The sequence below is a fragment of the Phoenix dactylifera genome, chromosome 2 (assembly GCF_009389715.1).
Source record: "Phoenix dactylifera cultivar Barhee BC4 chromosome 2, palm_55x_up_171113_PBpolish2nd_filt_p, whole genome shotgun sequence".
NCBI lineage: Eukaryota > Viridiplantae > Streptophyta > Magnoliopsida > Arecales > Arecaceae > Phoenix > Phoenix dactylifera.
Window position 1 is genome coordinate 10,599,969 of NC_052393.1, and position 14,580 is coordinate 10,614,548.

At 38.2% G+C, this 14,580-nt stretch overlaps 1 protein-coding gene and 1 pseudogene across 3 annotated transcripts; one reads left to right on the forward strand and one right to left on the reverse strand.

The window, feature by feature from the left end:
* Nucleotides 1-1,476: 1,476 nt before the first annotated feature.
* LOC103705161 (probable trehalose-phosphate phosphatase F) lies at nt 1,477-7,481 on the forward strand. Of its 3 annotated transcripts, none has more exons than XM_008788784.4 (13): nt 1,477-1,590; nt 1,705-1,820; nt 4,344-4,446; nt 4,517-5,010; nt 5,107-5,247; nt 5,383-5,454; nt 5,585-5,713; nt 6,150-6,206; nt 6,297-6,398; nt 6,491-6,568; nt 6,659-6,799; nt 6,913-7,005; nt 7,118-7,481. In XM_008788784.4, exons 4-13 carry the CDS (start codon nt 4,708-4,710, stop codon nt 7,169-7,171), a joined length of 1,170 nt encoding a protein of 389 aa, XP_008787006.1. In that variant the 5' UTR covers nt 1,477-1,590; nt 1,705-1,820; nt 4,344-4,446; nt 4,517-4,707; the 3' UTR covers nt 7,172-7,481. The 3 variants fall into 3 exon arrangements, with proteins under 3 accessions (XP_008787006.1, XP_026659695.1, XP_008787005.1); XM_026803894.2 differs by having other exon boundaries at nt 1,489-1,590; nt 1,693-1,820; nt 4,524-5,010; XM_008788783.4 differs by having other exon boundaries at nt 1,490-1,590; nt 1,693-1,820.
* Nucleotides 7,482-8,806: 1,325 nt separating this feature from the next.
* Nucleotides 8,807-14,054, reverse strand: LOC103705212 (annotated as a pseudogene).
* Nucleotides 14,055-14,580: the final 526 nt, after the last annotated feature.

Below are 14,580 nucleotides of genomic sequence, written 5' to 3' on the forward strand. Positions count from 1 at the left end.
TTTACAATTACAGCAGATTTCTCTACTTGACCTTGACTCATAGACTGAGCGAACTATCCATAGATATCAATCCACTTCCTACCTTTATGACAAACTCGCATCTCCATGTAGTCCTTTATCATCCCTAAAGTAAAACAGCTGATCCCCTTTTACATAACTAAAATTTTCTATAATAGCCCCAATCTCAAAATATGAAACTTAAGTCTCTGCCAAAATCTTGCTAAAATCCTCTCAGCAAACTTTCCTCCATGATGCACTCGGAAAGAGATTACGCTAGGATCTGACAAAACTACAAGAACACAAAAGGAAGCACGTAAACATGTCACAAGAAGACTAACATAACCTAGGACCATAGTGCATGAAGAATAAATAATTGTCACATGTGGACCACAACGCCATAGTATGAGCCAAAGTATGGGATAAATAATTGTGGGCAAAGCACTAATCATTATTATAAGAGACCACTAATGCCCGTCGTGCCCGCAATGACCATAGTGCCCATAATGAGCATATTGCTCACTAAATCAAACTTGTATAACCCCCCATAATGCAATACTCACGTGCAATAACAATCAAATTCATGCAAAACAAGCAAAACCAATGCATACATAGATCACGAACATAATAGAAGGATGCGGACAAAAAAATCCAATTTTAGAAATTATACTTTAAAAAATTACAAAATATATGAAGCACAATTGTTGTCGGCAAATACACACCAAATAGAGAACAAAACTCTAAAAAATTGTCGGATTATTGTAGGATTATTCATTGGAATTGTAAAATTAAAAATGCTTGCGGGACCTCTTTTTAGTTGTCCGAAGCAAATGGCGTACCAAATAGCGAGTATTTTGAGTGAAATTTGAGGAAAAAAGATTTTTAAATAAAAAGAACCAATATGTGAAGTTTGCTGCTTGAAGTTCATCCGAGACTGGTTTTCTTGTAAAATTAAAAATAAAAGATATCTTTCTTAGATCGCACTGTAGGTGAGGGATATTATAATAAATTAAAAAAATATAAAGTTGGTATTACAGTAATTAAAAATACAGTAAGTTATTTGGAAACTATGTAGGATGTTACTTATTTTTTATAAAAAAAAAAGTATGCGGATTTTCCGTGTGCTTCGGGACCGGCGGTTTCCTCGGGAAAAAAAGGTGATGACACTAGCTGGCGCCACGTCTTCCCAACACCATTCGTTTGGCCCCAATGTTTCGATGACTATGTCACCATTCATACGTGAGGTTAAAAATATGCCACGTTAGTTGGTCACGTTAATTTGGGTCTAGAGCCATTCGAGTTGGGGAAGCCCACAATATGGAGATTTGGTCAATATTTTATTGATAATTTGATACAGTGAACATTTTTATAGATTTCCCGATTTTTTTTTTCTGATATTATATTTTTGGGCGTATGTGATCCCTGGTGTTGGTGTTTCCTGGATCGGCAACCGGGTGCCTTCTCGAGCACGTCTCCTGCGCGGCAAAACGCTATAAATACTACGTCTCGCCTCGCCTTCCCTTCTCCTCTCCATCCATGCTCTCCCTACGCTTGCGTTGAAGTCGCCCTCGCCCTCCGCCGCAAATCTCTAGGGTTCGTTACGACGACCCCTCCCCTCCCTCTTGACCACTTCCGCTCTCTCTTTTTGTCTAGCCTCCTTATTCTCTTCTTTGATTTGATTCTTTCTTTGTCTAGCCTCCTTTGTAGGCTTTGGATTCTCTCCGAGCTCTTCAAATCTCTCGCCGCATCGCAAGAACCCGATCGCGTTCGATCTCGATTCCGCGGGAATAAGCTGGTGTATAGCCTTTTGGATTCTCGATCAGGTATTCTACGTTCTTGTTCGTCTTCCTTTTTTTTCTGATTAGAGCCTTTTTTTTGTTTCTCTCTATATCCGATCCACCGGCGATGGCTTCGGTCTTTAGTGCAGTAGGTTCGGATTCATGACATTTTCTTGATTTCTTTTTCGAATCTTCAGTATTTTCATCAACTGTTGATTGTTTTATTTAATAGATCTAACCTATGATAGTTTGTTTGGTGATCTGGCATTGCTTTGATTTCCTTTTCTCCCTTTTTATGAGAGTTTTTCTTGTTTGTTTGATGGGTTCTTGATTTCTATCTGATGTCCTATTTGGATCTGGGTGGCGAGATCTTAATATTTCGTCCCTTACTCGATCTCTTTTTCCGCCCCTTGCTTTATCACGGTCGGATGCGGGGCCTCGGTAGATTTCGTGAAATCTGGGGTACTTTGCACAGTCTATGGTTGCCGGACAAATGTCGCCTTGCGGCTTTTGCTGTATACAGATCGGAGCGATGTCTAGCGCTCGCGTTGTCTCGTTGTCTTCGTTCTTCTTGGGCTGCCCATGGTTTCCTTGCATCTCTCGTTATGGGTGTATGTACCTTTAATGGACAAAAGGAGAGAAGCCCCACCGTCCCCATTTTGTCCCAATCTGTGTTCCCTGATGGAACCCCAGCGTCTAAAAAAACAGTTAGAGAAATATAAATCGGATGAAATATTACCCCTTATGTAATGCTTATGTTTCTGTACATAGATTATTATTTCTTGCGGCTGTAGCAGGGTGCCTAATTATTATCATCCGTACCCTTTGTTAAGTCGTTTAGTAGCGTGTTTTACCTTGCGTATTAACGAAACTTGTTTGTTTCGGCCGTTGTTCATGGTTCTGTTACATCATTCTTTATCACATGTGATGTGGGCCTTCTTGGCATGTCCCACCGTTTCCAGCCGTCTCTTTTTACCATTGTTGCATTTGATTTTATGGGGTTTTATTTGGCGGGTTTTACCTTTTGTTGCTAATATTTGCGTGGCGTATGGTGTACGACCGAATAATGTCCAGTTTTTCTCACACCTAGGCATACGTTTTTCTTTTCAAGGATTTGTTTGAATGTGTACCATCTCATGAGAGCTGTCATGTTAGCGATCAATCAATCATAGGGTTTTTTTTTTTATTTTATTTTCAAGTCGCCAAATTATATTCTCGTGAAGGTCGGCTATCATTTTAATCATTTTTAGTCGGGGTCCGCTCACCATTTTCATTGGGGGTGTTAGTTGTGCTGGGACACTATTATGGAGATGATTTGATCTAGTTAGGTGCAGCAGCTGGTCGTCTAATGTTCACGATAGCATGGACCTTTTACTTTGTTTGTTTAAGAATATATTAACAGATTTTCTATTTTGACGGTCTAGAATCCAGATGAGCTGAAGCCAAGTTGTCCATCTCATTATGTTAATATAAGAGAACTGTCTTCAAAATTGAGTTGTCTTTCATATGTTATTTTTTTTGGGCGATCAAGATGTATTGGCATTTAATTGATGCCATAAAGTGGTGTGTTCTCATTATGTATCACCGGAAGAGTGCAGGGACCTTGGTTTGCCTCATTAGTTTCATGTGCCATTATCTAATCTGACAATATGCATAAACACATGTAGATTTGTGAAGTTTTTATTCATAGCTGTCACCTGCATTCTGACTCCGAGCTTGATGTAATATTATAAATTAGTGAAATGGTTTGTTGGCCTATATTAAATTTTCTGGATTGAGCATTAGATTTGCTAATGACAGCTCTCTAGTACCAAGACTCATTATTATAATATGATAATGGGGCCATCTACACTTCTTAGGGATTTGACTCTAAATATAGATTGGTTACCTTACATTTCACTCGCCATACTGCTGAAAGGAAACATAATATTGGGAGGAAAATTGGTTTTCTTCCTCCTAATAACTTTTGTATGTTGCATTTCTATTTTCTTTTTTGGGCCTCCTTATATATGAGTGCCTACGTTAATAGGTTAAGAGGAAGCCCTCGAATGTGCAAAATAAATTTATTGGAAAAAGAAGTTTCTTTTACATTGGAATATTCATGTTAATTTTGTGAAAAATAAAGTACTTTAGAGTTACATGTGACAAATTTACTTCTTTGAGCTGTGATTGTGTGCTAGGGAAGGCAAATTTCAGCTGTATGATTCATAAGATAAGTCTTATGTTAGGTAAGCGACTTTGTTTTGGTGTTTGAGATAATTCCTGCTAGTAATGACATTCAGGGGATTTTCCTTATTTTCAGTGTCAGTATGTTAGTATTTTTAGTTAAGATGGATATCTTGCTTATGAAATAGTCTTTTTTTTCGCCTGAGGATAATTATTATGCCACTTCTCTGGTTCTAGGTTTCTGGTATGTTAAAACATATATGTTTTCTTCAATATTGGCATAAAGATTCCTCATAGCATTCTAGCATCACTTTGCCACTGTTTTTCCCCCTAGACTATAGATATTTGTACTCATCTATGTCCAGTAGCTTACATTTTTTTCTTCTTTTCCAATATATGCAGTCAATAATTTCATCCGGTCAAGGTGATAGGCTTTTGTAGACCACTTCCAACTCAGATGTTTGATTGCATGATCTAAATGCTCTTTAGTTCTGGCAATGAGAAGGTATATCTTCTGTTGATCTTAGATTTTTATGCATCTTTTTTTGCCACTATAATGACATTTTGGTCATCAGTTTTCAGGAAGCCTTCGCTTAATGGACTGCACTCACAACTGCAGTGACAAGAAGACACTAAAGAGGTGGTTTTTCATTGACAAAAGGGTTGGTTAAATAACAGGAGCAGAGAAGGTGATTTAATAGCTTCTGAGCTAGCTGTTAGATATCATTAGTCCGTTGAGGATAATTTTGGCAGTGGTCTGGATTGAATGGATTTGAAGCCAAAACATAATTCCCCTGTTCTGACCGACCCAGTGCCTGTAAACAACTCAAGATTAGGATTGCCTTCTAATATTACACCATATTCACCTCAAGGACCTGCATATCCTTCTTCTAGCATGTATTTAACAATTTCCAGAAGAAAGCCCATGCCCAGTAAGCTCGATGATGTCCGCCATGGTGGTTTGCCAGATGCCATGGGATCTTCGTCACCTCCTCGCAAAAAGCTAAACAAGGATTTCAGCTCTGAGTCTGCTTCAGTTGAACAAGATGCTGCATATCGTACCTGGATGGTATGTACAATTTGCTCGTGAATATGGAAATATCTTGAGTATAAACTTTATAAACCAATGCATATAACAACTTATGGAACTAAACTCTGTTCACAGTTGAAATACCCATCAGCATTAAATGCACTAGAACATATCACCACTTGTGCCAAAGGCAAGAAGATTGCGTTGTTTTTGGATTATGATGGAACTCTTTCACCTATTGTGGACAACCCTGACCATGCTTATATGCCTACTGCGGTAAACTGATTTCCTACTGAAATTATTACAAGGCTAATTAAGTAATAGTTAATTTGTTAATATATCTATAGTTATCTTCTTTCTGGTGCTTGAGCTGCAATTATTTGTCATTCTAACTATCTTCTTTATTTTCAGATGCGTACTGCTGTTAAAAATGTTGCAAAATATTTTCCAACGGCAATTATTAGTGGAAGGAGTCGTGATAAGGCAATGCTACTTGTTTTTCTTTTTTATTTAATATTTCTCACACTTCTATGCGTATTAATTTGAGTTGCCTGTTCAATCTGAAAGCTTTTAACAGGCTGTATTCTTTCATCGTTTTTTGGATATTCTTCAGGTGTATGAATTCATAGGACTAACAGAATTGCATTATGCTGGTAGTCATGGAATGGACATTATAGGCCCAGTCAGAGAATCTAAGTCCATCGATGACCATCCAAACTGCATTAGGTCTACTGACAAGCAGGTGAAAAATCCCTTATATATATGTTAGGTTACATCTTTAAGTAATCGTGATTCCTTTGACCCTCTCCCCATATTGTGCAAATGTTATTATTTTTTTAAAGGAAGTCATCTCTTATGATGACCTGCAAAACTAGAAACTCTATGAGATGCTTTGTGGTGTACGCAGTGTGAACCAGAGATTTGGTGATATGAGGTCTAAGACTATCAAATCAAATGCCTGCTCTGATGATATTTTCCTGATACCTTATCACGGTCATCAATCAAAAAGATGATAATGATAGGTTGATTTATTGATATAAATGTATTTTATTCTTGATTAAGAATTCATGATTTATCGATATAAATGTATTTTATTCTTGATTAAGAATTCATGCTTCCTATATGGATCTCAGTTCGTATATCTATTCATTGCTGTCTTTTTTGTGCTTTCCTTCTAGGGTAAGGAGGTAAATCTCTTCCAGCCTGCTAGTGAGTTCTTACCAATGATCAACGAGGTACGTGATCCTTGTTATCTAAGGCTACATGTCATCCACCACATTTTATGTTGAACCACTGAATCCTGAGTGCATATTCGTAATGATTAGGTTTTTAGATCCCTCGTTGAGAATGTTAAAGATATAAGAGGTGCAAAAGTTGAGAACAACAAGTTTTGTGTCTCTGTACATTACCGCCTTGTAGATGAAAAGGTAAATGCTAAATTTTTATTGAAATGACAGTTTGCATGTTGCTGCGCTTGTAACTTGATCGAAGCTTTTCTTTGTTGGTCTATGGTTTCCAGAGTTGGCCTGCCGTTGCACATTGTGTGCGCGATGTCCTAAAGGACTACCCTCGTTTGCGATTGACTCATGGGCGGAAGGTAAGAAGAAGACAATATACCAAGTAAATATTTGCTTTGTATGTTTCCGCCGAAGCCAATCTTCTCTGCATTTGGCCCCTTATTATTCAGGTTTTAGAGGTCCGCCCTGTGATTGATTGGGACAAGGGTAAAGCTGTCGAGTTTCTGCTTGAATCCCTTGGAGTAAGCAATTGTGATGATGTGCTCCCGATTTATATTGGGGATGACCGTACTGACGAGGATGCATTCAAGGTAAAGGAAAAATGATTGATTTAGAAGTGCAACTAAATAATTTGCCAGAGTATATTTCCCATTGTGAACACCATTGGATAGGATGGATATTTATTCTTGATGGTTCGTAATAGGTTCTAAGGGAGAGAAACCGTGGCTATGGTATTTTAGTGTCATCAGTGCCAAAAGAATCCAAGGCCTTCTACTCTCTTAGAGATCCATCTGAGGTATATCTATTCTCGCTTTCAACTTCGCGTCGCCAACTTGCCGAATCTATGTTTATTTTTTTTCAAAAAAGAAATTAATAACCTCTACCATGGCTTTCATTCTGTTCTGCAGGTAATGGAATTTCTGAATGCGCTGGTGAAATGGAAGAAGTCGGCAGCATCATAAGAAGAGGAATTTCAAATAATTCCACCCACAATAAATGTTTATAAATATATATAAATAGTTGTGTCTGACAAATAAGCCAAGGCCCAAATGTGATTGAAGGAACTGAGTTTTTACCCTGCGGGCCAGAGTTTGGCATTTGATTTTCATTTGTTATTATTTTATAGGGCAATGCGTTTCTCTTTTTGCAAGCTCTCCCATTTTGATCCGTAGTAGATTCTCTAGTTATTTGCTCATCTTCAGTTCATACTGCATATTTGTTTATTCATTCATTGTTGACAGTTCAAAGCTTAATCGATTGTTGTTTTGTGAAGTATTCTGGTTTTATTAAACTTGTCTTGCAAAGCGTTGGAGAGAAAATGTTTTTAGATTTCTTCTCTCCTCCAGTTAAAAAACTCAGGAAACTTTTTATCGGTCGAGATAATTGTTGGTTGGACAGTGCAACTCTCGATCTTGCTCATAGGCCACCGGTGCTGAGCTGTACTGATGCTCCGCGATTACATTCTTGGGCTGTCACTCATAGCATCAGTGAGAAATCTGAGTGTTTGAAACTACGAGTAGAGACAGGTCAGGATTGTGGACTGTATTAGGATATAGACAATGCTCTCTCTCTCTCTCTCTCTCTCTCTCTCTCTCTCCCGCCCACCCCACCGCCCCGGCTTCCCACTCTCCTTCAACAAGTCCTATCCCTGATGAGCAACTCGAAAACTGACCAGTGTCTAATTGGTTTTTCTTTTAAAATACTATTAAAAATCCAATCAGTCAGATTGCCAGGGGAAGCCGCATCCTGCCATGCAAGCTAATTAACTCCTCTCGCCAGCATGAAATAGAAAAGGAAAAAATGCAAACAAAATGTTTACACCGACCAGGAGATGCTAATTTTACATAAAATGTTCTTGATATATATGCAGGACCTTGAAGGAAATTACCACACACCTCAAGTCAACCAGTGAGAATCTTAATGTTGCAGGATAGTGGTGGCTATTTTAAGCAGGTGGCAGTTTTCATCTGCGTTACTTAAGAGATGCCCATTTAAAGGACGATGCAAAAGTTACAGCCCATGCAAGAAGCTTAACTTGGGCGAACGACCACTGCATTCCAAGCCCGAGCAGAAGCAAGCCCTAAATCTTACAGCATAGATACTAATGTACAACAAAGGAGCGTACAATTGCTGCCTATGGCACCTTACCATGTTCACCAGATCAATCGCATCCTGAGTTCAAACACATTCGAGCATTTATGAAGGTAACATTAGAAAATTGAACTCCCTATATCTATTACCTTTTCGCTCTATGAAATGCCAAAGCTGATGTAGATTGTGCTCCACAGTACAACTATGCAGGAGTTTTGCAGAAGTTCATTGTATTTGCATTTTTTGCAAAATTGAATCACTTTTATTGTGCAAACACCATCCATTTCTAGCTTTTTTGGACTATGATGCCCTGCACTTAAATGAGAACATGCTCTTTAGTGCATAACACCGTACTCAATATACACATATTGATAACGCATGCCCAGATAAATACACATTGATGCACAAATAAAGATATTGTTATAGCCATGGGGATGGGTATGACCATCCAGTGCAATCCAACGGAAACTGTTTCCGAAAATAAATAAGTAAAAAAAGATAAATGAAATAAAATCTTGCTTGTTTCTGCAGAAATGAGAACAAAGTGATTTATCTTGCATAATTCTGGCCGGAACCCCTAAGTGCATAAAGTTATAATACACAAATACTTCATTAAAGCCTTATTATTGACATGAGGAAGGTTAATATTATTTAGCTATATTACATTATATAACAAGCTCACATGGGACCACTAAAAATAAAATGATGATAATATGCCAGAGCCTAGAATTAGAACTCCATAGGATGGTCATCAAACTGAAGTGGCAACTTAAAAGGTTATCTGCATGCTCATAAGAGAGGATCACATTCATTGCTTTGCGAGAATAATCAAATTCCAACAATCTCCAATCAGATTCATGGTCTCTTGGGCAGCACGGGTTTCATCATAGACCTGGGGAGGAAAGTCTGGTTTCAAGTACTGAGAAAGAATGGCTGCATACAATTCCCATCTCTGTAGCATAACAGATGCGGTGCAAGATGAATCAGGAGAAGAAAAATGGATAGAACCATAAAAATGCCCAAAATCTGAATGCTGGCACTTCCCATCACCAGAAGTGAATGGATTTGGAAAGACTTCACTCGCTACACGATTGATCGACCCAACTAAGTAACTATTTGCTATTGCAGCATTCCAAGCCTGCAACATCACAAAGATTGACAATTTCTTTCTTACATAAAGCAATTAAGGACATTTGATCCGCGACCAAAATCTGAATCGGAATCAGAATGCATAGTAATAAAAACTGGAATGATCATATCACTCAACATATTTGGTTCGTGATTGGAATCGAAATCGGAATAAAATTTGAATATTAAAAGAGAGTAGGATTGGATTTGGGAGGATTGGGGCATTTCTATTTCCTCCCGAAATCGAAACTAAAATGAGACACCTTCTATCCAAACGGCCAGAATAAGAGTCACTCATTTCCATTTGCATTCCGGAGTCCAACTCCCGCCACCAAATATGCCATAAACTGTGAAACCCATGAAAAAGGGGAAAAACTAGTAAGACGGGAAAAGGAACCAAAGTGCAAATACCTCAATAGGCCACATTGGTTCACTTAGTTCTCCAGCTGTAGCAGAGGGGTTGAAAACAATCTCAGCTCCCTTGAGTCTAAATGCTAACCAATTTAAAGGATGGTGCCTTCCATAACAAATGTTTACAGCAATCTTCCCATAAGCAGTTTTCAAAACGGGGTGCCCATTATTTCCTTCCACACAGTATGTGCTCTCATTGGAATCCCCAACCCTAGGAATGTGATTCTGATGAAACTTTTATAAGAGATATGTACATGGAGACAGGTGATTAATAATACTACAGGCAACAATTGAATAGCAGCATTACAGTTTACCTTGTGATGGATGCCAATTATGTTACCATGGTTTTTCCGATTATGACAGCAGTATTCCAAACTATTTCTCCATGGTTTACATCCCTTTCGAGAATTGGATTCACAATTACCATGTTATATTTCCGTGCAAGGTCCTGAAGAAATTGAGTTGACTCTCCATCAACAGGCTCTGCAAATTCACACCATCTGTTCTCATGGGCGCAGAAGGCAAAGGGCATCATCCAAGCCTCCTACATTCATAGAGACAAAGCTAATTTCAGGATAACTTCATTAAAGGGATAAGTAATTAATCTGGCAAGAATTGTAACTGTCAGATCTAACATTTTTTTAAAAAAAAAAGAATGATAAACAATAAGGAGAAAAGGCTCAGAATGGTGTGTAAGTATTAACGATAAACTGTAAATTAATTGGAAAAGTTGCTAAGTTTTCGATATCGGGATTTTCCTGATTCAAAATAATAAAAGGTAAGAAAGATCTGATGAAAATTGATAGCATCTATACAATGTGTACAAAGCAAAAAAGACTACTTTCAGAATTCATGAAGGGATGAGGGAAACCTAAACAGTGCATAGAACTTACTTGCAAGCATAAAATGTTGACACCAGAAGCACCAGCTGCATCAATCATGGGTTTTACTTTCTGCATGATAGCTTTCTTCTGGTGTGCAAAGCGGGCAGTAGTTGGAAGGGCAATAGAGTTCTGGACAAGACCCATACGAAAAATTCAAGCTTGCCGCAATAATTCTTTGTCAGCATGGAAGCAGTAAGCCCATGAAAAAAAATCAAAAACCATGTAGATGTATCTCCTTCCCTAGGTACCACTTTAGTTACAATCAGTGAGCTAATAGTTGGCTAATGCTGCAAGCCTACAACTTCTATCAGTGAGCTAATAGTTGGCTAATAGTGAGCTAATAGTTTGGCATCATATTCACGTAAGAATCGCTAGCCCAGAAAAGTATAATCAGCTTTGCATTTATTCAGACCCAACATGAAAACTAAATGATTTTCTTTTCCGAATAAATCAGGTGGCTTTGCCGCCATTCCTAAAAGAAATGTTTTTCTTTCCCAAACTCAGTGCATTTTAGGAACATCTTGCTTATCGGTGGAAGACGGTCATGAACCAATGTAGAAGTGATAATCACAAGTTTTAGTATCTAGACAAAAATCTTTCATGTGAAAGAGAGGAGGCAAGGGAGGGTAAAGTAGAAGTGATCTGGCAGTCTTTCAAACCCAAGATTCTCACCATCAGAAATGATCTCTTCGGTGATCCCATATCCTGGAAATCCTGGGGTTACATTTGCAAGATCAATGGCCTTAACAATCCTTCAATCCGGTTACCACATCCATACGATATTTCTGACATGAGTTGGAACTTGTTAAGAAGAGGAGGCTGGAGCTATGGGCAGGAATAGGAAAGCCATTGAATCCGGAATCTTAAGATTCATAAGATATTGCAAAGCAGATAAAGAAAGGGAGAAGTAGGAGGAACTGGAAAGTCATTTATCCTACAATCATGAGACTTTCAGGGTACTATAATCCATTTTGATGGCGATTCCTGGTAGCTTACATAACTTGAGAATGCATATTGATGGCCTTCTCAATCCTTTCTGCTTCAGTCTACTCCTACCTTCAACCAATCCTTACTCATGCATGAGATACAGAAAGAATATGGAAACCAGGAACACATACTTGTAATGGCCATCCATGGCTTTGCATATGCCTAGCCACTAATCTGTGTGATATCTTTTAGATGGCGATTCCTGGTAGCTTACATAACTTGAGAATGCATATTGATGGCCTTCTCAATCCTTTCTGCTTCAGTCTACTCCTACCTTCAACCAATCCTTACTCATGCATGAGATACAGAAAGAATATGGAAACCAGGAACACATACTTGTAATGGCCATCCATGGCTTTGCATATGCCTAGCCACTAATCTGTGTGATATCTTTTAGATGAGTGGAAATTAGTTGCAGTGAGAACGTGGAGGAAGCCAAAAGGAAATGGTAGGAAAAAGGAAGGACATTAGATTTCAGTAAGCAGGATTTTGTTATATCAATGTTCATCTACAGATGATTTTGAATGAGACAAATATCTTGGGATCAGAAGATCCATGGCATTCCAATCCCTTGTACTACGGTTGGGCAAACAGGCCTATGAAAGGTGGAAGCACAGAGGAAGAGAGAAGTTTGAGGAGGCTGGCAATCTCTTAATCTCAAGATTTTTGACATTCATAATCCATCAAAAGAATGATACATGGTATCTTGAAAAAATTGAATTTGCAAGACCATTGGTCTACCCTGATCCTCCCCGACTCCCATCCTCTTGCTTCATCTTCTAATACCTTCCAAGAGATATCACACGGTTACATTAGCAAGATATCTTAATAGGTCCTTGAAGAGCTAAAGTAGCTGATGGCGTTATCTTCATTGACAATCAAATTGTATAACAATAGATGAATAGATAAGTTAATAAGTCTATAGAGACATGCAGCTAGAATGGCTAAATGTACAACCTAGAGCCCAGAAGGTGGGTGCTAATCATTGGACAGAAGCTTATGCCCATTGTCCTAAACATGGTTAGCACATCATAGATTCATATTCTAGTTTCAGTTTTCTAATTTTTTGTAAACAACATTTTCCACATGAAGGCTTAACTTTGTATATATAACTTCATATCAACATTAATCATGCTCACCTTTGTTTGTAGCTTTGTAGCCCCTTCTATCAAAACCAAACACTACATAGCTGGTCCCCTCGAAAAACTATAGTCACAAGCTTGTATTCGGCTACAAAATCAATTAGTGGATCTTACAGTAAGATAGTCCCCCAAAGAAAGGGATTTTCTTTCAAGGACCAATAAGAACTCCATCTATGTTTTGTACGTAGCTGGTCCCAAGCCCGGATTGGGGAGGAGGGTTGCAGAGTTGATAGCCAGCATAAAACTATAGTCACATCCTATGAACATGAATCTATATATGGTAATAAAAAAAGATAAAATAAGAAATGAAGATATTCGTAGAAAGGTAGAGATAGAACTAATTGACGATAAATTGAGACAATAATATCTTAGATGGTTTAGACATGTAGAATGTAAACTATGAATCAGGGAAAGAAAGATAAAGATCGACTAAAAATTACATGGAGTGAAGTAGTAAGGAAGGACCTGATATCTATATATTTTTCAGAAAGTGTGGCCCTAAATAGAGTGGAATGGAGGAGAAGGATTCATACAGCCGAACTCGACTAGTTTGGGATTAATGTTTAGTTGAGTTGACTTTTCAAGAACCAACAAGTATGGGCCTTCCAGCTCGACAAAGAGGTGAATGAGAATTATTTAGACATCCTCGCAATACTGAATATGCTGAAGCAAAGAAGAGAGACCTCGTCCGGTATATGTTCAGAGATTTGATTCTTTATATACTAGCATAAGAATATTTCTCTGACCACAGTTCTCCACATCAAGGATACTAATGAGTAATGATGATAAGTACTTGAACTAACATCATTAGATAGAAACTTTTTTTCTTTTTTTTGATCAAATCCAATTAAGACTCGCTCCTAATTTTATTTGTGTTTGGACGTATTAATAAAGAAATAAAACATCAAATTCAACACTAATTCCCAACATGCATCAACTACCGAAGAAAAATCCTAGAATCAGATGGAGTACCCACTCAACTTAAACAAATGCTAGTGATATTAGTATTTGATTTTAGTCCTAAACCACACCGAAGAATGTATCTTGAGCAAGCGCCCTAAAACATAAATCTCGATCGTAGAATACGAGGGGAAAGACAAGAATTAAAAGCAAGGGTATGAGAGAAGACAAAGAACCTGGAAGACTTGGGGTTTTAGATTGGCTTCGAGAAGGCAATGGAAGGATTCAAAGCCATGAATCGATCCATCCGCTCAGATCTCTCCGTTCCCCTCCGCTTCTCCGTTCTCCTCTCGGTGCTGGCCGCTCGGTTGGGATTCCATTTATTTTATTTTTTTGTTCTTCTCGGAAGCTGGCGAGAGAGAACGGAATCGAGGTTCGCCGCAGCGAAGAAGCCAAGAAGGTATAAGCATTTAGAAACTTGCTCGTATTCAACCAATCAAGCCTTGTGGACGGCTAGGATGGTCTGGACGATGTGTCGCTGTTTGGTACTGTTCAGCAAAACGGCAAGCGCGGTGGGTGCTTATTTGGGTACGATTGGGAGTCACAGACTCCAAAAAAAAAAAAAAAATTCCAAAAAAAAAAACAACTAAGAACTAGGGAAATGAACTCCTGTTCTGTCAGCTAGAACAAGAGTTCTTATTTCTGGAGGCAAAAGGGAGGCAGAATAGACTGTTATTATAATAGTTTAGGACTTAAAAAAAAAAAAAAAAAAAAGAGAAAGAAAGAAAGAAAAAGCAGCAGCAGCAGCTAGTCTAAAGATATTATTTG